Here is a 25,411-nt window from a genome sequence, read left to right as displayed (position 1 = left end):
GGCTCAGTCCGTAAAGTGACCGACTTTGGCTCAGGTCATGACCTTGCAGTTTGTGCGTTTGAGCCCCGTGTCACGCTCTGAGGTGACAGCTCCGAGCCTGGAGCTTGCTTCAGATTCTGTGTCTCCCTCTCTCTCTCTGCCTCTCCCCTGCTTGTACACTGTCTCTCTCTCTCTAAAAAAAAAAAATAAACATTAAAAAAATTTAAAAAACCAAAATTGCATATATAGAAAGAGAAAAATCAATCAGCTATGCCCATAGGCAACATTGTGATCTTTTTGTAAAGACATCATCTCCTATTACTAGAATCAATATTTGACAATGTTTTGTTTAAAAAGCCAAAGTATCGAGGGGCGCCTGGGTAGCTGACTCAGTTAAGCGTCTGACTCTGGATTTCGACTCAGGTCGTGGGATTGAGCCCGGCATTCGGATCTGTGCAGAACGTGGAGCTTGCTGAAGATTCTCTCTCTTTCCCTCTGCCCCTCCCCCCTCACACACTCCCTCTAAATATAAACAGAGAAAGAAATAAAAATAAAAAGCCAAAGTATTTAATAACTAAGTGACTCTCTATTTAGGAAATAATAGTACCAACCCCCCCCCCCCCACTGAAACACTAAATCATTACATGTTGGAGAGTCACTGTATTAGTTTTCTATTGCTGCTATAAGAAATTATCACAAACTTATGGCTTAAAACAACACAACTTATTCTCTCACAGCTCTGGTCAGAAATCCTGAAATTCAACATGTTGGAAGATCTGTCTTCCTCGGTGAAGGCTCTAAGGGGGCACCTGTTTCCTAGCCTTTTCTGGTTTCTAGAGGCTGCTGGCTTCCCTGGGCTCACTGCCCTGTCCTCCGCCTTTTGAAGCCAGTGGCTTGACGCCTTCTAACATCTCTCTCTCTTCCCTCTGCTTCTGCAATTCTCTTTATCGGACCCTAACCTTTCTGTCTTCCCCTTACAAAGACCCTGTGCATAACTGAATTTTACTGCTTGAGGACAGACTGGCATACAGTTAAGGATTTTTAGGGAGGATACATTTAATGTAAAGGCTCTCAGCCTCCTAGTGGATTTTGAATTCTGTGTGACTCAGTGATCCAGGAAAAAACAGAAGCATAAAGTTGCCTACCACTGTAGTGTTAATAAAACAATATTAAAAAAAAAGACCATACGATTTCATTGAGACAACCTTAATAATTGAAGATACACTTCCCACCTCGGATCTTTAACTTAAACACATTGGCAAAGTCCCTTTTGCTCTATAAGGTAACATATAAGGCACAGGTTCCAGGGATTAGGATGGGGACAACTTTGGGGGCAGTTATGGTTTCTACCATGGCCACTAAGGTCACTCGAACCAAAAGAGAATATTCAAATATCTTTGCAGCTATGTGCAATATTAACCAAGAACACCCGCTTAAAAAATCCGTTCATAAGAAACGGTGAAATGATGAAATGATGAAACATCCATCTTCTTCCCGAGAACTGAGTACATAATGTCTATAGGACATAATGATTAACTGTGAAGAAACACAAGGAGGGTTTTCCCCTAGAGATGCTTCTTGACATAGTAAAAATCAAGCATGTTTTCACTTCCTCTCACTTACAGGGGAGGTGACGGTCACACCCTGGTTGTCAGGGAGAGCATGTGCTTGTTCAGAGATACCCATGTAACTGTGGCACTAACGGGGTAACAGCCAGACGGTAATGTGATCGCGCGAAGTCTTACCTGTTTGAATAGAGCGTAGTCCTGTCGTGTGGACAATGTTCATTGACATATAAGGAAGAAGAAGAAATCGTGGTTGCCAAGGAAGCAGCTTCAAAGAGTGAAGGAGTGCTAGGCACCAGGTCCGGCCTGTGTCGGGATCCCAGGGCTGGGTGACAAAAGCAGAACAGAGACTCATGAATCTCAGTAGTAAATGCACTGGAGTCGAGTCAAAAGCACTCATTTCGCAGATCAGGTTGCGAGTTAAATGATGAATTCACCTCGCCCGCCTGAACTACAGCAGACCGGTAAGACAGCTCCTTGCAAACAGGTTAAACAGAAAGGGGACTGCATTAATTTACAAAACGGCTTATGGAAATGACATTATGAATGTTCTTTGAAAAACCTAAGAAAGTGATTTACTGTTTCAAAAGATGACATCAAAAGCTCGTAGGAGCTTAAGGAGATAATGTGACAGGGATTAACAGGATGATTGGCCAATGTAGAAACACACAGGGCACCTGCTCTCCCTCCCTGGGATATGCACGTATCTATCCTCCTCAATTTAGATCTAAATACTCAGACTTTTTAACAGCCGGGAAACACATGCTTCCCAGACCATTTTTAATCATCCTAACCTAAACTTTGGACAAATTTGTATCCCTTACTGCCCAGCCTGGTAGAGACAGTGCTTTAATGACAGGTCAGTCACACAGAACAGAGTTGCTTTAAAAACAGAACACTGTGTGGGGCACCTGGGTGGCTCAGTCGGTTAAGTGTGCAACTTCAGCTCAGGTCATGATCTCATGATTCATGGGTTTGTGCCCTGCGTGGGGCTCTGTGCTGACAGCTCAGAGCCTGGAGCCTGCTTCGGATTCTGTGTCTCCTTCTCTCTCTGTCCCTCCCCTGCTCATGCTCTCTCAAAAATAAACAAATGCTAAAAAATAAAAAAAAAATTAGAACACTGTGGACATAACAGTTATGGACAAATCCTGGTCCTTAAACTTTTATAACTAGGCTCACACTGATTTTTTTCTAACCTAGGGAGACATCATTATTATTATTATTGTTATTATTATTTTTTGAGAAAGAAAGAGACAATGGGTGATTTTTTTTAACCTAGGGAGACATCATCATCATCATTATTATTTTTTGAGAAAAATAGAAAGAGAGAGAGAATGGGTGATTTTTTTTAACCTAGGGAGACATTATTATTATTATTATTTATTTTTTTTTTTTGAGAAAAATAGAAAGAGAGAGAGAATGGGTGGCAGAGAGGCAGAGGGAGAGAGGGACCATCTTAAGCAGGCTCCACACTTAGCACGAAGCCTGACACGGGGCTTGATCCCATGACCCTGGGGTCAGGACTTGAGCCAAAATTGAGAGTCAGACACTCAACTGACTGAGCCACTCAGGCACCCCAATATTTCATTTTTAAATTTTTATGAAGATATAATTGACATATAACACTGTATTAATTTTAAGAGTCCAACGTGATGATTTGATAAACATGTATATTGTGAGATGATCATCATGGTCTAGTGAACATCCATCACCACATAGTAGTTACAATACAACACTTTTTTTTTCTTGTAATAAGAATTTTTAGGATCTAGTCTCTTAGCAACTTTCAAATATACAACAGACTGTTGTTAACCAGCATCACCATGTGTACCTAGATTCTTTTTCATCATTCCCCCAAGCTAAACCAAGACAGGTGATAATAAATACGACGTAACTTTAAAGTGTTTCTGGGATCCCTTCACTGGCACGACGGGCTCAAAATTATGCATGTTTAGGAAGCGTACGCATGGAAAATGGTCCTAATAGGCACTATCGCATGAGTGTGAGGTTTTAGATGTGGGGTTTGAAGAGGGGGAGATGAAAGGATGGAGGGAGGCACAGAGGGAAAGGGGGTAGGCACAGAAGGGCTGGACTCTGGACCAGGAGACCGGACACACTTTAAAATATGTGAGATGGTGGCAATGCCAGCTGGTGCAGCCACTCTGGAAAAGAGTATGGAGGTTCCTCAAAAAGCTAAAAATAGAACTACCCTACGTCCCGGCAATTGCACTACTAGGCATTTACCCACAGGATACAGGCGTGCTGTTTCGAAGGGACACATGCACCCCCACGTTTATAGCAGCACCATCGACAATAGCCAAAGTATGGAAAGAGCCCAAATGTCCATCGATGGATGAATGGATAAAGAAGATGTGGGATACACACACACACACACACACACACACACACAGGAGTATTACTCGGCAATCAAAAAGAATGGAACCTTGCCATTTGCAACTATGTGGATGGAACTGGAGGGAATTATGCTAAGCGAAATTAGTTGGAGAAAGACAAATATCATATGACTTCACTCATAGGAGGACTTGAAGAGACAAAACATGAACAGAAGGGAAGGGAAACAAAAATAATACAAAAACAGGGAGGGGGACAAAACAGAAGAGACTCATAAATCTGGAGAACAAACTGAGGGTCACTGCAGGGGGTGGGGGAGGGGGGATGGGCTAGATGGGTCAGGGGCAATAAGGAATCTACTCCTGAAATCATCGTTGCACTAGATGCTAACTAATTTGGATGTAAATTAAAAAAAAAATTAAAATAAAATTAAAATAAAATAAAATAAAATAAAATAAAATAAAATAAAATAAAGTAAAACGTGTGAGACGGTACATCTCTGCCTCCTATTCTGGTCAAAATAAAGAATTACCACGATGAGTAACAGATGGTAACAGACTGTATAAACACGCAAGTACCCCAAGCACTCAACATGCAAAAATTAGAGAGGCCTTCAATGTTATAGGACAACTGACTAGTGACCTTTAATATGCTTGATCCCACCTTCTCACTCAATATAGAGGAAAACACTGAAACTCTCAATAACATTGAAAAGTGGGTCGGAAAAACCACTGCCCATCAGATTTGAAAGGATTGCTACACAATATAAGGCAGATGGGGCTGGACTGAAAAGAGCTCACCAAGACTCCAGTTTTGGGTGCACCCAGCTTGACTTCATCAACCAGAGGTTGTTTGAGCGATCTGTCCAGCAACTTGGGCCAGACACTGGTGAGCCCCAATCTCTTAGGAGCAGCTCTTTAAAACAGAGAACTATCTCCTCAAGCTCCTATATCCTTCAGTTTTTTTAAGAAACTAACATGGTAGACAGAATTCTAGGATGATCCCCAGGGATATGTATGCTTGAACCATCTCCCTTTGAGTGGGGGTCCTATCAGTGAATGTGATTTGGCTTCTGTAATTATATATTTGACACCGCAAAAGGAATTATGCAGGTGTAATTAGGTTACTAATTCCTTAACTCCAGCTTAGAGGATATTATCCAGATGGGCCTGGCCTCATCACTTGAGCTCCCTTTTTTTTTCTTATTATTTATTTTGAGTGAGAGAGTGTGTGCAAGCAGGGGAAGGGTAGAGAGGACCGGAGAGAATCCCAAGCAGGCTCTGTACTACCAGCACATAGCCCGACGTGGGGCTCGATCTCACGAGTTCATGACCTGAGCTGAAGTCAAGAGTCAGACGCTTAACAGACTGAGTCACCCAGGCGCCTGATCACTTGAGCCTTTTAAATGTGTGTCTGGCAGTCAGGGATTGGAAGTGAGAGAAGGATTCACTTGTACAAAATTCTCTGTTTGAAGATGGGAGGGGGCTGCCTGGCAAGGTCTGTGCACGGTCTCGAGGGGCCGGATGTGGCCCACAGCTATCAGACAGGCAGGCATGGGGTCCGCAGGGATGCCAATTCTGCCCACACGATGACCTTGGAGGATTTCTTTCCCAACACCTCCAGACGAGAACGCGGCCCAGCTGATGCCTTCAGATCCCTGATAAACGGTGCCCAGAGAATCCAGGGGCACTCACTTACACAACTGTGAGCTAATAACTGGAGGTTCTATTAAGCGGCTGGCTTTCTGGTAATTTGTTACATGGCCCCAGAAAACTAATACAACCAAGATATGCTGACAGTGGCACAGAAGAGACGATTAGTAACTAGAGGCAATTTGGTGCACTATGAAAATGGAAGGCCCCAAGTACACAGCATGATAAAAACTTTGTAGAAAGAACTGTCCAGATAAATTCATTTAGATATGAAACAGTGGGTCCAAGAGCTCAGCTGAAGAAAAGCACAACATGTGCCCTACTTCCAATGTTTCATCCAGACTTTCTGGATGTTATGTAGTGTATGTATTATACCCCTTTCCTCCCCCCAGACTGACAACTAGACTTGTTGCTTTAACTTCAGAAGTCATATGGTGCATCCTATTTGAAAGATTATGGGGCGCCGGGGGGCTCAGTCAGTTGCACATCCGACTTCAGCTCAGGTCACGATGTCGCGGTTCGTGAGTTCGAGCCCTGTGCTGACATCTCGGAGCCTGGAGCCTGCTTTGCAGTCTGTGCCTCCCTCTCTGTCTGCCCCTCCCCCGCTCAGGCTCTGTCTCTCTCAAAAATAAACATTAAAAAAAATAAAAAAAGATGAACTAATACAGTTTAAAAATCCATTAATCCTATTTCCCAGACTGTAGACACCTTATACTTTCCTGTGTGCTCTAAGAAGACCAGCAGTGTGGGAGGGACAGTGCTGGTGCAGAGATGCTTAGGAAAAGGGAGTCACAGCTGCCACAAACTGCAGCTATCCAGCCAGAGACAGGAGCAAGCGCATTTCATTAACTCTTTTGTCGATATCACTATATCTGGGTCTAAGCTGGTTTCTAGGGAGATGAGAAAAGAAAGAATCCCAGCGTGGAACACGTGGGTAAGTGCTGCAGGAGGGGAGAAGGAGTATCACCCTGTCCTAGTGACTCTGAGGAAAAGAAAACCCCGAGAAGAGAGTTAATCTTTAAAAAAATTTTTTTAAATGTTTATTTGTGAGAGAGAGAGAGAGCAAGACAGAGTGTGAGCAGGAGAGGGCAGAGAGAGAAGGAGGCAGAGAATTGGAAGCAGGCTCCAGGCTGTGAGCTGTCAGCACAGAGCCCTAGGCAGGGCTCGAACTCACAAACCATGAGATTATGACCTGAGCCGAAGTCAGAGGCTCAACCGACTAAGCCACCCAGGCACCCCTGGAGAGCTAATCTAAGTAGAAGAAATTTTCAGGAATTGCTGGGATTCCCAGAAGAATACATAGATTAAAAAAAGTCGAAACTGTCACTTCCTCTTTAACAATTAGAAAAGGAAAACACCTAATCAATTCAAGAAGACAGACAAAAAAGTATGTGATAAAATTCAATACCCATTCCTGATAAAAACTTTCAGCAAACCAGCAATAAAAAGGTACTTCCTTGACCCGATTATGGGTATCCACTACAGCAAACTTCTTTCTCAACAGTGAAATGTGAGAAGCCTTCCCTTTAAAATCAGGACAAGGCAAGGCCGCCCAGTCACCGCTGTACCAGGAGTTCTAGCTAGCAAGTGACAAAGGAACGAGCAAAGAGGTGAGGTCTAACACTGCAGCAACAAACTGCCAGAAAACCCACATCTTCAAAAGATATCCTTTGGAAAGATAGAAAATACAGGTCTACATCTTTACCCATTTGAGAAGAAATCTAACAAAAGGTAGGGATATATGACAAGCAAGAGGAAAGTTCTAAAACTTTTATTAAATTCATTAAAGACCTAAATAAGTTGGTAATTCATTGTTACAGTGTGTGTATATGTATATGTGTGTACATATAAGCATATAATGTGTATGTTTGAAACACACACACACACACACACACACACACACACACATTATACACATGCACAGAACAAGGTCCAAGTGGTAAAAACACAAAGATGTTCATATGTGTCACCTCCAGGTAGTGGGGTGACTGATCCTTATTTCTGAATATCTTAGTGTATTTCTAACATTTTTTACCTTAAGCCATATATTATATTGTTTACGTGTTTAAAAAATTTATAGTAAGCGAGTCATACTATAAGTATCCTTTAGAAAATTCATTAACACAATTTGTGTCTTTTTTTTTTTTAAAGTAAGCTCTATGCCTAATATGGGGCTTGAACTCATGATTAAGAGTGGCAAGTTCTACCTACTGTGCCAGGCAGGTGCCCCCAGGTCTTGTTTCTGAGAACAGGTATGTTCTAATGTTTTTTAAAAAAAATTTTTTTAACGTGTATTTACTTTTGAGAGACAGACACACAGACAGAACCTGCACAGGGGAGGGGCAGGGAGAGAGGGAGACACAGAATCCGAAGCAGGCTCCCGGCTCCGAGCTGTCAGCCCAGCTCGAACTGGGAGCTCGAACTCAGAGCTGTGAGCTCATGACCTGAACTCAAGTTGGACGCTCAACCGCCTGAGCCACCAGGTGCCCCTCTAATGTTCTATTGTGAATCCACATCAACTATATAAATAAAATCAGAAGAGCTCCTCCCCCCCCTTTTTTTTTTAAGTTGAATGTCTTTACCTTCCTCATCAAGGCTGCTGAAACTCTGCCCCTCGGTCAGCAGATCCCGCTTCTCATCCTTCCATTCCTGGCTGATTGAGGACACGATCTCTTGGGAGGTTGCCTTCAGGGCAGCAATGGAGTTGCACCGTTTTTTAGAAGGTGACGCCTTCAAAGCTAGACAGGAAGGACAAAGGAGTGACAAAGAAAGATACTTACTGTAAAAGCACATTAATATTTTTAATTAAGGTTTTATTTATTAACTTATTAGTCATTATTTGAGGAGAAATAAAACAAGAAACTTTGTTTTACATACACAAGGAAAGGGAGACAAAACTGTTGGCGTTTGGGCAATTTTTTTTGTCCGCAGTGACTTGACTTCGATTACAAGGGCCTAGAGTCCATGCAAACTGGAATACATCTCCAGATTTTGAAGTTAAGTCTCACCCGAGGTGAAATTCAAATGTTTTGAGGCTAAAGGAGTATTTTTCTGCCTCCAAGCAATGTTTTCCTAGTGCTAGGAGGAGGTCGGGTGGGTTGGTAAAGGCAGATGGTAAAGCAAGGAGAATTCTCATGACCCTGGTTTTATTAACTTGGGACTAGGAATTTCTAAACATGCCAATGTTTAATCTTATACTCAGGAAGCCTAATTTAGTCAAGTTACTTTGGGTTGCTTTTTTCTTTTAAGTGACTTTCCAGTGAAACTTCCTGCCCTCTGGGTCTTTTCGAGGTCACGGCTATATCAGATGTACCGTTCACCCCTGACTTTTGTCCAAACAGCATTCTACAACTTCAGAAGTGTGTTGGGAACCCGAACCAGGGCAAATGGACTTCGCTATCAATCCTGCTCGCTGAAGGCTGTGCCTGTACTTCGGCTATGTCACTGGGAGCTGTTTTAGCCGCAGCCACACCATCCCCATCTCTGTTCAGTCCTTGTTCCAATAATTCTTGGCTTAACGCAGTTATTAAAGAATTTCCTTGGAGAGGAGGAGAGAAGTTGCGGCTTGTTTATGCCTTGCCTGAACTGGTTTTTGGCAGTGTCTCTCCACCTGTGGAGGTTTGCATGCAGGGGTGACCTGAGAGCTGATGCATTAGAATAATTGCGTCTGGCCTTGGGAAGCTCAGAGCTTAGATTGCAACGCTCATCTGGGGCCTGCCCGTAGGCAGCTTGCAAGAACTTAATTGGACAAGGACTTTGGGACACACAAATGGGGAAGAATGGTGGGCATTCTCTCCAGTTCTGGAGAAGGAAAAGTCTGTGTGTCTTGTGAGCAGTCTTATAACCATAATCATACGATCATCGTAATAAATAACTTTTGTAGAGGGTTTTAGGGTTTGGAGACTAACATCACACTCCGTATCTCAAATTACCCACGCGGTTGTCTGAGGGAGACAACGGTTGTCTGAGCCCTTTTATAGGTCCAGAAAATGAGAGCTGAAAAGCTGTGACCTGCCCAAGGTCACAGAACGAGAAAGCAGGAAACCCAAGGTGTCTTTCTTTTCTCTGAAGTTGTCTTAAGCGGTATTCATTTCTTTGCTCGCTAGCATTCTATTTCCTGGCTGACGTGAGGGGGAGAAGAGATAAAACCAGACCTGGGTTTTCTTGGAGGGGAGGAAATTTTGAATGTTTAAAAACTGATCAAAATGGATTTTATTGGAAAATAAGTGGACCAAATAAGTCACATTCACCTTGACTCCTCATCCTATGAAGACAATGGCGACACCTGCTATCTAGGTGTGAAGGGATTACGCGCACTGGCTTCTGCTTTAAGGTTCTGTCTGCTGACTTTTATGAACCTTCACCTCTTGTCTTCCAACATAGTATTTTAAAACTTTTAAGTCGGAGGATCTCAAATGTGGTTCAGGGAGTACTAGAGGCTCCTGAGACCCTCTTAGAAGGTCTTCAATGTTAAAACTATTTTCAGGGGCTCCTGGCTGGCTCAGTCAGTGGAGCTTATGACTCATGATCTTGGGGTCATGAGTTGGAGCCCCACAGGGCTGTAGAGATTACTTAAAAAAAAAACAAATAAAATAACTAAAAAAACCTATTTTCATAACAATAGTAAGGCGTAATTAGCCTTTCTCACTCTCTTAGGAGTTTTCTAGATGCCACAGAACCTCTAGCTATAGACTGAATTCAGAAGCTGATGGGAGATTCTAGATGTCTCCTATTAAGCCAGAATTGGGGCTTTGAAAAAATGTAAAATAATACCACTTCTCTCAGTCAATTATTTGTTTTAGAAAATATTACTTTTCCTAATTATTACTATTATTATTATTTTAATGTTTGTTTATTTCTGAGAGAGAAAGGGCATGAGCCGACAGGAGAGCCCAATGCGGGGCTCGAACCCATGAACTGTGAGACCATGACCTGAGCCGAAGTTGGATGCTTAACCAACTAAGCCACCATGCATCCCTTCATGATTATTTTTTATGTGAAATTTTTTTACCTTTTTGTTGAAACTGACCTTTTTTACACGGAATTTTTGAAGTTGTTACTTTGTAAGAATTAATGAATATTTAAAACTTTCCTTAATTTTAAATTCTAATATGCTAAATAGTGATATACATAGCCCCACATGTGTAAATGCTTTTTCGGGGTCTTTAATCATTGAAAAGAACGTAAAGTGGCCCTGAGGCCCAAAGATTTGAGCACTGCTTGTGGTGAGAGTGGATATACTTGTCTTGCTGCTGATGTCAGAGGAAAAGCTCTCAGGTTTTCGCCATTGGGTATGATGTTAGCTGTGGGTTTTTCATGTATGGCCTTTGTGATGTTGACGTATGTTCCCTCTGAACCTACTTTGTGGAAAGTTTTTACCATGAGTGAATACTGTACTTTGTCCAGTGCGTTTTCTGCACCTGTTGAGATGATCGTTTGGTTTTCATCCTTTTTCTTGTTAATGTATCAGATTTTTATATATTCCATTAGCATTTGTTGTGAATTTACATATGCAAACCAATGAACTACATATACGTGTGTGTGTCTGTGTGAATAAATCTATGTCTATAAGGACTAAATGTACCTTTAGAATATGACTTTTATCGTACATATTATTCCATTAGATTGTACCATAATATATTTAATACATCATATAATCTGTATAATACAGGACTGGATAGTTAGGCAGTTTCTAATTTTTTCCACAATAAGACTCTAATGATTATGGCATCAGTAAATTACTGGTAATTACATAATTATTAAGTGATCACAGCTTTTGGGAGATAAATTAGTCCAAACCTTCCACTAAAAATCTTGGAAGGATACACACCAGAAAGTCAGCAAGTAAGTGCTAAAAGTAAAAAAAAAAATTCTAAGAACCTTACCTTGAATTTTCTTGAAAACTCTGGAATTCATAAACTTTAGAAATCTGTCAGCATAAAAGCTTGGTCGATGAACTGAAACAGTATCCTGAAAATACAAATCAGTTATCACAGGTTTATCTTGCAGTTCATTTTAAGCTAGAAGAACCATCTATTCAATCGGTTCTCTGTTAAGCCCATGTCCTTAACCAGAAGGTGTGGATGTTGAGAGCCAGAGAAGAGCAAAGTCTTGCGACCTGTGGTGCCCAAGAGTCAGGCTGCGGAAGGAGGCAAAGACAATCTGAGCAAAGACTGTGGATACTCATGATGAAACAGAGTATGAAGGGGGGCTGGGGAGGGCTAGCAAAAAGATGCTGCTTTATAAAGCAAAACATGTAATAAGTTGATTCTGATTGCACTGTGTGCCATGTGGGGCTTTTAGATTCTTTGTTTCACACGTAGGCAACGAGCACCTCAAGTCTCAGCTGAAATGAAGGAGAATGCTTTGAGTTGGGGACAAAAACTGGGGACATAGACGCCCGGGTGGCTCAGTCGGTTAAATGCCAGACTTCGGCTCAGGTCATGATCTCACGGTTTGTGGGTTTGGGCCCTGCGTCGGGCTCTGTGCTGACAGCTCAGAGCCTGGAGCCGGCTTCAGATTCTGTGTCCTCTCTCTCTGCCCCTCCCCTGCTCGTGCTCTGTCTCTCTTGCTCAAAAATAAATAAACATTAAAAAAAATTAAAAAAATAACTGGGGACACAAATAAGCAAAACAACCCTAATGGAAAAATGGCATCTAGGTCAAAAAGGAGCACTGGTTTTATCTCCTAGTAAAATGGTGCAAAACACGGGGAAGATTCCGAGGGGACGCGGCTGACTGATGCCCTCCGTTATGCTGAATTATCCACTAATTAGATAGAATTGAATTGAATTAAACTGTTAACTCAATTCTCTCATGCTTGGCAGGAGTCTTCAGGACTGAAGGGGCGTTTTATTACAAATCCAGGAAAGGAGATGGATGAAGAAGCGAATTCTGTATGTTTATTCAGTGATCATTTACCTGCTCTCCAAGATATACATTTCCAGAAACAAATTAATGTTCCATTTTGATTCTAAGTTTGTGGGTTCCAATAAAAAAAAGTTTTAAAAGTTTAAATTTAGATGGTATAAAGTTCCCGCTCCAGGTGTGGAGGGAAAAACCCACACTGGACCAGGGGTCTGGAGACCTGGTTCTGGTGTTAGTTCTAACTTTAAGAAGCTGTGTGATCCAGGAGAAAGGCAGTGTTTTGGTGCCTCCGTTTTTTTTTTTTCATCTGTGAAATAGGGAATTACATGAGGCATAAGGTAATTCTGTAATTAGCATGTAATGAAGGACAGCACAGAGGAACCTTCTTTGGCCAAGGTCCCCTAGACAGTGATGTTGCAGACGTGGTGGGAATTTCCTACTGGTTTGACGTGCGCTCCCCCAGTACTCCGGCAGCTCCTGTCTGAAGTGGACACATATTCACAACAAGAGCATAAGATATTGAGGAATATCTTATGGTGCAAGATGATTAAGACCCAGACCTTCTCTTTCCAAGAGAAGCTGGGCTGTGGTTCTCTTTTGGTATGAAGAAACATTGTTTAAAGAAGAGGCATGGTTGCAAATAAACAAAAGTGAGTCTTATTTACCGCTTAGAATTCCACAAGTAAACAATCAACACAGAGAGTCTCTTAAAAAAAAGAAACCACCACCAAAACACGGAAGATATATTTTGACTAGACAAAGGTAGGGGCCTCTTAGATGCATCTGACCAGTTGAGTACTAGGCCATTCAGATCAGAAATCTTAGTCTGGTGACAGGGAATTAAAGTTGTCTTAGGAAACAGAAAGGGAAGGGTGTTTGCTGTTTTCCTTTCCATGTTTAAAGCATTATGCAGTCTTGGGACACCTGGGTGGCTCGGATGAACATCTGACTTTGGCTCAGGTCATGACCTCGCAGTTTGTGAGCTTGAGCCCCACATCAGTCGGGCTCCCTACTGTCAGCCCACAACCCACTTAAGATCCTCTGTCCCCCTCTGTCTGCCCCTCCCCTGCTTGTGCTCTCCCCAAAATAAACAAATATTTTAAAAAAGGCATTAAACAGTCTCTATTTTTGTCAGCTGGAAGGGAGAATATTAGTCCGCCATCTTGGCCTTTAAACAAAAGGAATCTTCGATTTAAATAGTAAGCCTACATTTACTTCTCAGAAGCAAACTTGTGAACCTGTTGTTTACAAGTGCATTCTGACAAAGCCCATTCCTCAGCCTGGGGACAAAATGCAGATCTTTCATGCAGAGAGGTTATTACCAGCCTTCCACAGAAGTGAGGAAGTCAGTGCTCTTTTCCAATAAAGGAAGAGAATAATCTCTATAAGTTATCTTCTTTCAAAGGAAAGCAGCTGCGAACATCTTTAAAAAATGTGCGAGCAAACCTCTGCCCAATATATTCCGTGGTCAGGTTATTAATTGAGGGAGGCCGAGGCCAGTAAATGTTCCATCAGTAGCAAAAACTTCGCATGTAACATGTAGATAGGAACGTGTCTGTGTACTGAGCGGGGAGGAGGGAGAGGGGGAGGGAGAATACCTCTGGATAATTGATTGTTTTCTTTTCTTTTTTTTTTTGATTGCTATGCAACTCTGGGTCTAAGACACCCTCACACCGTTCAGTCTTAGTCATGTACATCCGTAACAACTTGTATGTAAGTTTTCACTTCTTCCGTCTTTATTGTGCTCGGCATTGTGTTGAACACTACAGCGTATTATTTTATTTAATCCCTGCATTAGCCCTATGAGGGCTATTACTATATCTCTGGTACAGATGGGAAACCAGGCCCAGGGAGGCCAAATAACAAGCAATGCGACTGGATCACACGGTGAGTAAAGTGGTGAATGCAGGGCTCACATCCAGGGCTGTGTCCCACCAAAGTCAGGCTCAGATCGCTCCACAGCTTACTCCGGTGAGAACCGAGAATCTCATTTCAATGGTCCTCCTGTTCTTCCGAGGGGCTCTGCAATCAGTCTCCCTCCCCCTTTTCTCCAGCATCCTCTTGTAAGAGGGTCCTGGAGATTTGACATAGAAACAACACATCCTTTCAGGGCACTTGGGCGGCTCAGTCGGTTAGGCAACCGACTTCGGCTCGGGTCATGATAGCAAGGCTCATGGGTTCGAGCCCCGCATCGGGCTCTGTGCTGACAGCTTAGAGCCTGAGCCTGCTTCGGATTCTGTGTCTCCCTTTCTCTCGGCCCCTCCCCCGCTGACCCTCAGTCTCTCTCTTTCGGAAATAAATGTTAAAAAAACAACAAAAAAGAGAACATCGTTTGGTCTGCTGATGTGACTTCCTACACACACGTTGAAGTCTGAGAAATTAGAGAAATATATAGTTTAACAAGGAACATGGTAAGTCACTTACCCCATCATAAACAAGCGCTTTCCAGGAATGTTCTAACTTCTTCATTAACCTAAATGTAAACAGAAACAAAAATGAGAATATAAAATCACTCCCATCTGGTGGATTTTCAAAGTCTTTTGTTGATTTACTTTGAAATAAATAAAGGCTTCTTCCCCAAATTACTTACCTATATGATTGCAGAATGTCAATAATGCCCATAAACAAAAGTAGTTTTTCTCCCTTATGGCTTTTAGCTGGAATGCCTCCCATTCTGTTGATAGGGCAAAAGAGAGAAGATTTTATAATATATTAGGAAGTGGACATAATTTCTAAAATAGACTAAATAAAAATGGACAACTTTAAGAATTCTGGACTTGCTTTCCTTTTCTCTTTCCTTTCTTTCTTTCCTTCCCCCCCGCCCCTGGGTAGAGTCTTCCTGGGAATCCAGAATGATGTACTTCCCACACAGGAGAGTGAAACCAGAGCTGTCACCTCTGGACAGCTGGATGAGAAGAATCCAAACAAAAAATTCTTCCTATTTTAAAACTGCAAGCACGAATTTTCAAAATATACTGAAATACTGCTTTTTATTTCATTTTTTAAAATGTTTATTTGTTTTTGAGAGGGAGAGAGAGAGAGAGAGAGAGAGCACGCGCAAGGGAGGGGCAGGGAGGGAGGGAGGCACAGAACCCGAAGCAGGCTCCAGGCTCTGAGCTGTCAGCACAGAGCCCAATGCAGGGCTCACACTCACGAACTGTGAGATCATGACCTGAGCCAAAGTCAGACGCTTAACCAACTGAGCCACCGAGGTGCCCCAAAACACTACGTTTTAAAAATGCAACACTTTTATATATCTACTGTGAGATTTTAAATATACAGAAGAACCCATTCCAAGGATGCCAAGGACCTCTATCAGCATTTGGTACACCTTTCCAGGGGGAAACGTATGTGTATATGTCTTTATTAGCCCGCAAAAGCGTTTAAGTTAGCATATTTTACAACTTGCATTTTTCATTTGCTAAATGATGTACATTTCCTCACATTCAATGCGAATGCGTTTTTTAATGGCTGTGTAGTTCCCTATACTGATAGAGAATAATTGGTTTAATTGATTATTGGACATTGAGACAGATTCATAAGAGAGGAATTTTTCAAGCTTTAATACGTATGGAGTTCCTTTCTAAAGGTGAAAGATGCCTGTGATTTAGTCATTGTTGGAGACTCTCAGAAGGCAGCCCCTTATGGCCTAGGAAAATGATGCCCTTCATTCAGTCTCCTGCACAGCTGGTAAACACGCATGACATAGGCAACCATTTCAATCGCTTTCTTTGGTTGTAGCTGTTTCTGTTAGCCAAGAAGCACTTTCTCTGTGCCAACTAATCCTGCAGTTACCATCACATCTGGCTGAGGCCAAGAGACTACATCTGCCGGGGTACAGGACCTACAACAGCAGAATCTTTTTATGTGGGTAAGAAGCTCTGAATTGTGAACGTAATTCCTGTCACATGTTTGCTTCAACGCATGTTTATTCAAATTCATAGTCTCCTGTTGCAGTGCCTGTTTTGAATATGCAGTAAATAGGGGTAGAAACGTTTTCAGCCGCTGTTCAAAAATGGGGCCATCTGAAACACTGAAACCGCGTGCATCAGAGAATGATAATGACCCGAAGAGCTGCTACTCCTCTAGTCATCCGCAGAGGAAGAGAAACGAAGGCTGCTTGATCCATATTAGCACCAGATAGGAAGCCATTCTCCAAGAGCCACCAGGAAAGGAGCATGATTGCATTTAATTACCTCACCGATGTGGGCTGCCCCGCCGGGAGGGTGGGCAGGTAGGTGACCACACTTACGTGTCCGGGTTCTCTGTGATGATCCCGTCTCCTGGTTTCCCTGGACCCTGGATGGATTCCATTGCTGTCGAATAGAGGACCTTCTGCATCCCCGACCGTTTAGCATCAGGCACGTTTTGTGAGTTCTCCTCTTCTTTCTCTTTGAGGGAATGGTCCAAGATGTGGATTCCCAGCAAAAGGCTATAGTCCATGATTTTGAAGCTTTCCAGCACCTGAGTAAGAAAAAGAATGAGCAGGCCAGTCAACTGAAATGGCTCCTAAGTCTCATCTGGGGAGGATCAGAGAGCTCTAGATAAGCAGACACACAACTGACAGAGGAAGAACCAAAATAAAAACATTTGAGGTTGTTATTAGGTCCTGTTTAGTAAGGATTATCACAATGGCTCCAAGACGATATTTTTAATGCAAATTTAAAAGAAGTATATCTTTTCCTAACCCTTCATAAATGTTTCACCCATAACATTTATTGAAAACTTCCCACGGGCCAGGTTCTAAGTAGGTCACCTTGGATTCAACCCTCACACCTCTTTGAGTTAGGTACTATTATTGTCTCTATCTTACAGATGAACAAATCGAGACACAGAGAGAGGAAGTGATTTGCTCAATATCACACACTTCATGAGTGGTGCTGTCGGGATAGGAACCCGGGTAGGCAACTCCAGCAGCCACACTCTTCAGCACGAGGAGCACAGACACCAACAGCTACTGGTCTCTAGAAGGCCGCAACCTCCTCAGCGTGAAGACTCAGCTGGAATGTGTTTTTGTTTGGATTCTGTTCTCCCAATCTTGACCTTGCTGGAGTTCGGTGGTCTCCTTTGGAAAGCGTGTCTTTCAAAGCTGCCATTCGGTTCCCTGTACAACTATTTTTAAACTTTTTAAAACGTGTTTATTGATTTTTGAGAGAGAAGTGAGAGCGAGTGAGCACGAGTGGGGGAGGAGCAGAGAGAGAGAGAGAGAGAGAGAGAGAGAGAGAGAGAGACACCCACATAAAATCCGAAGCAGGCTCCAGGCTCCGAGCTGTCAAAACAGAGCCTGACGCGGGGCTCGAACCCACGGACCGCGAGGTCATGACCCGAGCCGAAGTTGGACGCTCAACTGACTGAGCCACCCAGGTGCGCCCCCTGTACAAGTGTTTTTAAAAATTAGGATCTCAAAGGCACCTGGGTGGCTTAGTTGGTTAAGCGTCAGACTCTTGATCTGGCCCAGGTCTTGATCTCATGTTTGTGGGATTGAGCCCCGCATCAGGCTCTGTGCTGACAGCATGGAGCCTGCTTGGGATTCTCCCTCTCCCTTTCACTCTCAAAATAAAGAAATAAACATTTTTAAAAAATTAAAAATAAATAAAAATAAAAGTAGCAGAGGTCGCCAGACAAAGGAGGTAGAGGTGCTCTGACAGGAAAATGGCGGGAGGTAAGGTCAAGGGGAGAAGCAGTCAACACGGCTTCCCAGCGTAGGTGGGGCTCTGACAGTCAGGATGCTTCCTTAGTGGAGGAAAAGTATTCAGGAGCGCATGAAAATGGGGCATTTTCCTCCATGATAAAGTTCTTCTCCTTGTGGTTTGTACATGAATCTCCTGTACAGCAGGGTTTTAAATGCCTGGCGTTTCTCACACAAAGCTGTTTGGGAAATCAAAAAAGCCCAGAAATTAAGCCAAGCCTGCATGGCAGAACGACATGATAATCTGTCACTGTACCCTAGTTAGGAACCGCCTCTGAGGATCAGAGTCTATAGTCATTGTTTAACCAGAGACAGAATACGCAGCATTTCTAAGGCTTCTCATTCCCCCTCGGCCCAGCTGCTTTTTGATCAGACATTTATGATACAGGGAACAGGGGTCGAGCCCGAGGATTCAAACACCTGTGGCTGCCACTTCATGAATACCATCTGTCACGGGATTTGTGAACTATGGCACAGGAGGCCTTCCAGAAATACGGTTATCCCTGGGTCTCGTACATCTTTGCCATCAGTGAGGAAGAATGAAAGGGGCTGTACGTGAGCATCGATTATTCAGAGTATCATTTGTTCATCTTACGGTTTACTACATTAAGAAAGGAGGCAGGCAAGGGGCGCCTAGGTGGCTCGGTCGGTTAAGCGTCTGACTTTGGCTCAGGTCATCATCTCACGGTTTGTGGGTTCGAGCCCCGCATCAGGCTCGGTGCTGACAGCTCAGAGCCTAGAGCCTGCTCTGGATTCTGTGTCCTCCTCTCTCTCTGTCCCTCTCCCACTTGCGCCCTGTCTCCCTCTGTCTCAAAAATAGATAAACACTTAAAACAAAAATTAAAAATAAATAAATAAAAAAGAAAGGAGGCAGGCAAGAGCTGAGAGGAAAATCTTACTATTTTAGAGGTTTCGGCCATGGAACTTTATAACCCACGAGATCAGAGAGTGGCCTGACAGCAGTGTGGACCGAGCCTCCCTACCCTAAGAAGAAATGGAGGCCAAGATTGGAGGAGGCGGGAAGGATGGCAGGAAAAGTTCCTCACCACTGACCCAACGTGTGAGCCTCAGACTCACTGGTCGGTTCCCCACGGAGGTTTATCGGTGCCTTACGCCCCCGCACGGTGGCACGGAGCCACGTAAGCAAACAAGACAGTTCTGCATCACGGTTGCCAAGGACCCAGCCTCTTGAAGAGAAACCCTGACAGATGCTGGATGCTTTCTTCAGACAGCAACAAGGGCACAAGGTCCTCGGGCTTTGCAATTCTCAGCCACACCGCAAGGATGGCTGGGGACAGTGCCCACCCACGTGGCATCACAGACCTTGCACGGCAATCGCCACCAGTCTTCCCACTGACATCTGTCAGCGCGCACGCGTCCGGGGGCAGGACGTAAAAGGTAAAGAGTGTGGCCTAGGCAGCTTACATCACCCCCCTCTGCCTGCTTCCTCCTCTATACAGTGGTGACAATAATGTTATATACTGTATGGGGTGCTTTGTAAAAATTCAACACGGACATGCAGAGAAAGAGCCTAGGAACATTCCGGGTACAAAGAAAATGCCGAATTAACTGCTTGTGATCGTCATCCTGATTTTAAGTCATAGTGACTCATTGCTCACACTAGTGTGAGAGATGACAGACGTCATCTCGGAAGTAAACGCCCTTAACCTTACACTTCTGAAAATAAAAATGCACAGAAAGCCACCGAAAATACAACTGTGCATTCAGCCTGCTCACCGGCGCCCTTCTGGGCCTTGTCAAAAGTTCTGGGTTGAAGGTCGATGAGGAAAAGAACGGCAATTCTGGTCAATGGGTATAAGGCGATGGCCGCACGATCCGTCGGGGGGAAGAGTCCTGATTTCAGCGGGCAAAAAATCACAGCCTCATGCCCGGCACAGCCCCTGAACTACCCACTGGTAAAGGTCCCATCAGGGCGGCAAACTGGCTTCAAAAGCAAGTGCTCATCAGACTGCGAGACGACGGTGTGAATGTTCCTGGCGGGTATCCAGAGAGGTAAACTGAGAGGCGGGAAAATGGAAAGGTAATCTTGACACCATCATCTTTCTTTCTTTGTCCCTGCAGAGCATCCACAAGTTAGCTGTGCCTGTTCAAAACCTTTCCTTATGAAACATTTTTTCTTATATTTTCAATGCCACGTACAACCTATACAGTTTGGTTGGTACTTCCAGTCACTTCTCTTGCCTCAGGACAGGCCAAAGAGGACACGTGCACTTTCTAAGTGACACAAGGTCAAGCTGGGGTCCAATTTGAACCCCTGATGCTGTAAGTGGCCAAGTATCTATCTGGTTTACTTAAAAAAAAAACAAACAAAAACAAGCCTCAAGGGAGAATTAACTAAGAAAAAGCTACATGTAAGTTTTAATTAAAAAAATTTTTTTTAACGTTGATTCATTACTGAGAGACAGACACACAGCATGAGTAGGGGAGGGGCAGAGAGAGAGGGAGACACAGAATCCGAAGCAGGCTCCAGGCTCCGAGCTGTCAGCACAGAGCCTGACTCGGGGCTCGAACCCACGAACTGTGAGATCATGACCTGAGCTGAAGTTGGACGCTCAACCGACTGAGCCACCCAGGCGCCCCTACACGTAAATTTTTTAAAGTGAATCATTTTTCCCTGTACTCCTAAACTGGATCGTTGGGAGTCCCTCAAGGACCCTGAACTGTCTTGAGGAGGCCAGGCTCCCGCTTTCAGAGTGAAAGGCTTAAAAAAGATAAGTTCTATTCCCATGTGTGGGAAGTTGGCCATGATAGTTAGATCACGGGTTAAAGTCACCACTTATATAAAAAAAAATGTTAAGGAAGGAAAAGATAAATACGCAGGCATGTATTTTAAGTCAAATTCAAAAACTTCCGTAATGAAAAATCCTGGGAACAGATTTTAGTCACGTGCATTGCAGACCCACATCAATTAGGAACCAAGTCGTTGTTATGCATATCCTCCTGCTTCCTTAATTAAAGGAATCAAATATATCTGCCAAAATCTTAGCATGTGTGGGCTTTGAGAGTGTGCAACATTCTGCAACAGGACAGACACCCATCAGTCAAGTCTGTCACTCAGGCGCATTTTTTTTTTTTCCAGAATGTTTGCCTGACCTGGCTGTCGCTGGGGGATCCTGCGCCCGTGCGGTTGCTGTGCAAAACTCAGGCTGCAATGCAAACACAGGTGCTTTTCTGTCTAGCTTTGGCGAGAATTTACTTCCCCACTTGTAAAAAGAAGAAAGCAGGACTGATTTCACAGACGCGTGTAAAAGCGAAATCAAGACGGAGTATCGTTAACGCTTTTATTGCCAAAGTCAGATTGGCTTCCCCCTTCTTTCCCAAGGACTGTTTTAAGGCAATAATAATACTGGAAGATAGTAAAAAAAAGTCAAGGTCAAAGCAGCATACTGAGGACGGGAGCAAAACTATCTGTTCCTGAAGAAAGCACCTTCTCCGTGTTCTCACGGCTGGTGACAGGTGGGGACTGTTCTTAATTCACATGCGGTTTCTGGAGGCCTGGTGACATGGTGTGGGAAACGTCCTAATGCAGAATGGCAGGCACTTCTGTCCTCTCCTCGTGGCCACATGTGACAAAGACTGCCTGGTCCTCCTCTTTCTATTCCACCTGCTGTGCCCCCCTCCCCCCCCGCCACGCACTGTGTTCTGTCCCCCTGCTACGAGGAGCGACAGCAGCTGCACGGTGGTTAAGACTCTGTGCTCTGGGGGCAGGTGGGCTTGGTCGACCCATGGCTTCCCTACTCGTTCGCCCCCGGGGCAAAGTATGGACTGTGCTGGGCCCCGTTTCCTCATCTGCAAGAGAGAGATCATGGGAACTCCAGCCTCACGGAGTTACTGCGAAGACTGAGTTAATCCACGTCGAGTCTTAGGACAGCAACTGGCATACAAAGTGTGCCCGATAACTGTTAGCTGCTACCGTCGCCGTTCATCCCCCGCCCGTGCAATCATCCGGGCTGACCACGCCCCCCGGCATCTCCACGCGCCGTCCGCTCTTGTTCTTTGCCTTCCCGTCTGTCTTTCCTTTGGATCATGATCCCAAGTTTCCTCTGGATTTCCTCTGGATCATTCGCAGGACAATGATCCAAAGATGTTCACTGAAATTCTCTCAACATTCTTCTTCTCTGCTTCTCAGCGGCGACATTCATGGGCTCTCGACTCGACTAGAAGTGAGTGCCTAGTGTTGTCCCAGGCACGATGAAGTTGCCAGGACTTCAGAGCTAAGTAAAATAGACAACAATACCATCCTCAAAATCACACAAACCCCAATTACAGGTTGGAATAAGGCCTGGAAGAAAACAGTCAGGAAACCGTAGAGATACCCCACATAAAAGGTGCCTGTTTTTGACTGAAGGGTTTCAATAGCTTGGATAAGAGACGATACTTAGGCTCCACAGCAATTAGTTTGTGACCTGACTAGCTGAAGCAATCCTGAAAAAAGAAGAACAAAGCTGGAGGCAGCACACTCCCAGATTTTAAGATATTACTACAAAAGTGTAGCCATCAAAACAGAATGGTACTGGCACAAAAACAGATCAATAGAACAAAACAGACAGCCCAGAAGTAAACCCACGCCTATGCAGTCAATTAATCTATGACAAAGGAAGCAAGAACTTACAACTGGGGAGAAAGACAGTCTCTTCAATAAAAGGCGCTGGGAAAACTGGACAGCTACGTGCAAAAAAATGAGACTGGACTGCTTTCTCATACCATATGCAAAAATAAACTCAAAACGGATTAAAGACCTAAATGTGAGACTGGAAACCACAAAAATCCTAAAGAGAGCACAGGTAGTAAGTAATTTCTCTGACATCAGCCATAGCAACATTTTTCTACGTGTCTCTCCTAAGGCAAGGAAACAAAAAAGCAAGATTCAACTACTGGAACTATATCAAAATAAAAAACTTTTGCAAAGCAAAGGAAACCATCAACAAAACAAGAAGGCAACCTACTGAATTCGAGAAGGTATCTGCAAATGACACATCCAATAAGGAGTTAATATTCGAAATATATGAACTTACACAACTCAAGACGAAAAACCAAAACTCCAACTAAAAAATGGCCAGAGGACCCGAATAGACCATTTCTCCAAAGACGCCATACAGATGGCCAAGAGACACATAAAAAGATGCTCAACATCAGTAATCATCAGGGAAATACAAATCAAAACCATAATGAAATACTGCCTTACGCCTATCAGAATGGCTATAATAAAAAAGACAAGACGGGTGCCTGAGTGGCTCTATAGGTTAAGCATCTGACTGTTGGTTTTGGCTCGGGTCACGATCTCATGGTTTGTGGGTTCAAGCCCCATGTCCTGCTCTGTGCTGACGGTGCTGAGCTTGCTTGGGATTTTTTTTCTCTCCCTCTCTCTCTGGGCCTCCTCCGATCTCTCAAAATAAGTAAACTTAAAAAATAAAGACAAGAAATAACACGTATTGGTGAGGATGCGGAGAAGAGGGAACCTGCGCGCATTGCTTGTGGAAAGGCAAACTGGTGTAGTCACAAGGGAAAAAAGTATGGAAGTTCCTCAAAAAATTAAAAATAGAGGGGCACCTGGGTGGCCCAGTCGGTTAAACATCTGTCTTTGGCTCAGGTCAGGATCTCACGGTTCACGACTTTTGAGCCCCGCATGGGACTCTCTGCTCTCAGCACAGAGCCCACTTCAGATGCTCTGTCTCCCTCTCCCTCCGCCCCTCCCCTGATCTTTCTCTCCTGCTCTCAAAAATAAGTAAAAACATTAAAAAAACAGAAATACCACATGATCCAATAGTGCCCCTACTGGGTATTCACCAAAAGACCATGAAAACACTCATTCAAAAAGGTATCTGCACCCCTATGTTTAGTGCAGCGTTATTTACAATAGTCAAGGTACGGAAGCAACCTAACTGTCCACTGAAAGACGAATTTAGGATAAGATGCATATGCGTATATGCACGATGAAATATTATGCAGCCATAGAAAGGAGGAGATAATGCCATTTGTGATAACAGAGACGGACCTGACGGGTATTCCGCAAAGTGAAACAAGTGACAGAAAGATACCACATGATTTATTTCATATGTGAAATTAAAAAAAAAAAAAAGAAGAAACAAAAGGGAACTCATGATTGCCAGAGAGAAGGGGTACGGGGAAGGGCAAAATGGGGGAAGGGGGGTGGGGCAGACACAGGCTTCCAGCTGTGGGATGAACAAGTCACAAAAGGCACAGCACGGGGAACAGAGTTGACGGTAGGGTGATAGCTTGGATGGTGACAGATGGCAGCTGTACTTGTGAGCACGGCCTAACGTTTACACTTGTCCAATCACTACGTGCCACACCTGAAACGAATGTAACATCAGCTCCAATCAAATTAAAAAAAACTTTTTTTTTTTTTTTAAGAGAGGATACCTGAACGTAGATGGCAGCAGGGGAGTTCGAGGGAGAAGTGGAAAAAACGTGAACATCTTTTAGGGGGTCACGTCCAGCTATCACCTCTCTACAGACAATTCCTAAGATCTTTTCTTTAGGCCAAACTCACTCCTGAGCTCAGCCCTGCGTATTTGCATTGGGCTTCTGGACATCCGGAAACTTCTATGCAACTGCCTTGCTGTAACCGTAAAGGCTTATTTTTCCCCCAAAGCAGTTCTTTCCCCTACTTTTTTTTATTCGAAATCATTCTGATGTGGGTTTCAGACTCCCTGACTCCTTCTCTTTTCCTTAAGCTGCCTAGTCCTGCAGCTTCTAATTGGAACATTCCTTTGTGCTAATGCTTTGATTTCAACTTCTCTTCCCTCCACCTTCCCATGGATTCCCAACCACCCCCCTCACTTGACCAGGTCAAAAACCTTCAGTCTCTCACCATCACTCAGGTCCTTGTGACTGAAGGTCCTTGTGACGGTGGCCCCAGCCAACAACTGCCTATCCCATACTTAAGATCTTTACTGACATATCTTCCAGGCTGGTCAAGCTGAAATCCCTTAACTACCCATAAATGTGCCCTAAAGATGTAACCCCTGATAGCACTGCTAATGCTGTGTCTTCTGGAAAGTCCTTACTATCTTTTCAAATCTTCCTGGTTCTTCAAAGCCTATCTCAACTCTTTTCTTCCTGAAAATTATACTCACGATCTCCATAAAACATCGAGAACACATCTCCCTTCTGAAAAATGAAGCACACTGTCAGCGGCCCTCTATGGAATCACGCTTGATCGTATCTGTATTTTTCCTATCATACGTACCAGACTGTTCCGCCCACCAAGGGCTTCTTTTGCTTTGTGGTCCCTGATGTGCACCCTGATCATAGCAGAAATGT

At 43.7% G+C, this 25,411-nt stretch overlaps 1 protein-coding gene across 5 annotated transcripts in view; it reads right to left on the bottom strand.

The window, feature by feature from the left end:
* PIP5K1B (phosphatidylinositol-4-phosphate 5-kinase type 1 beta) overlaps nucleotides 1–25,411 on the bottom strand; it is a 313,786-nt gene that overhangs the window by 74,327 nt on the left and 214,048 nt on the right. For all 5 annotated transcript variants that reach the window (XM_030294332.1, XM_030294331.1, XM_030294328.1 and 2 more), the window contains exons 7-12: nucleotides 16,667–16,878; nucleotides 15,005–15,088; nucleotides 14,839–14,887; nucleotides 11,434–11,518; nucleotides 8,131–8,286; nucleotides 1,725–1,869 (exon numbers count right to left, since the gene is read on the bottom strand). In XM_030294332.1, coding sequence (XP_030150192.1) covers nucleotides 1,725–1,869; nucleotides 8,131–8,286; nucleotides 11,434–11,518; nucleotides 14,839–14,887; nucleotides 15,005–15,088; nucleotides 16,667–16,878 — 731 coding nt within the window. The remainder of the gene's footprint in view (nucleotides 1–1,724; nucleotides 1,870–8,130; nucleotides 8,287–11,433; nucleotides 11,519–14,838; nucleotides 14,888–15,004; nucleotides 15,089–16,666; nucleotides 16,879–25,411) is intronic.

This window comes from Lynx canadensis, chromosome D4 (genome assembly GCF_007474595.2).
Source record: "Lynx canadensis isolate LIC74 chromosome D4, mLynCan4.pri.v2, whole genome shotgun sequence".
Classification (NCBI taxonomy): Eukaryota; Metazoa; Chordata; class Mammalia; order Carnivora; family Felidae; genus Lynx; species Lynx canadensis.
Note: the sequence above shows the minus strand (reverse complement) of the source record. Positions and strands in the feature narration are given on the sequence as shown.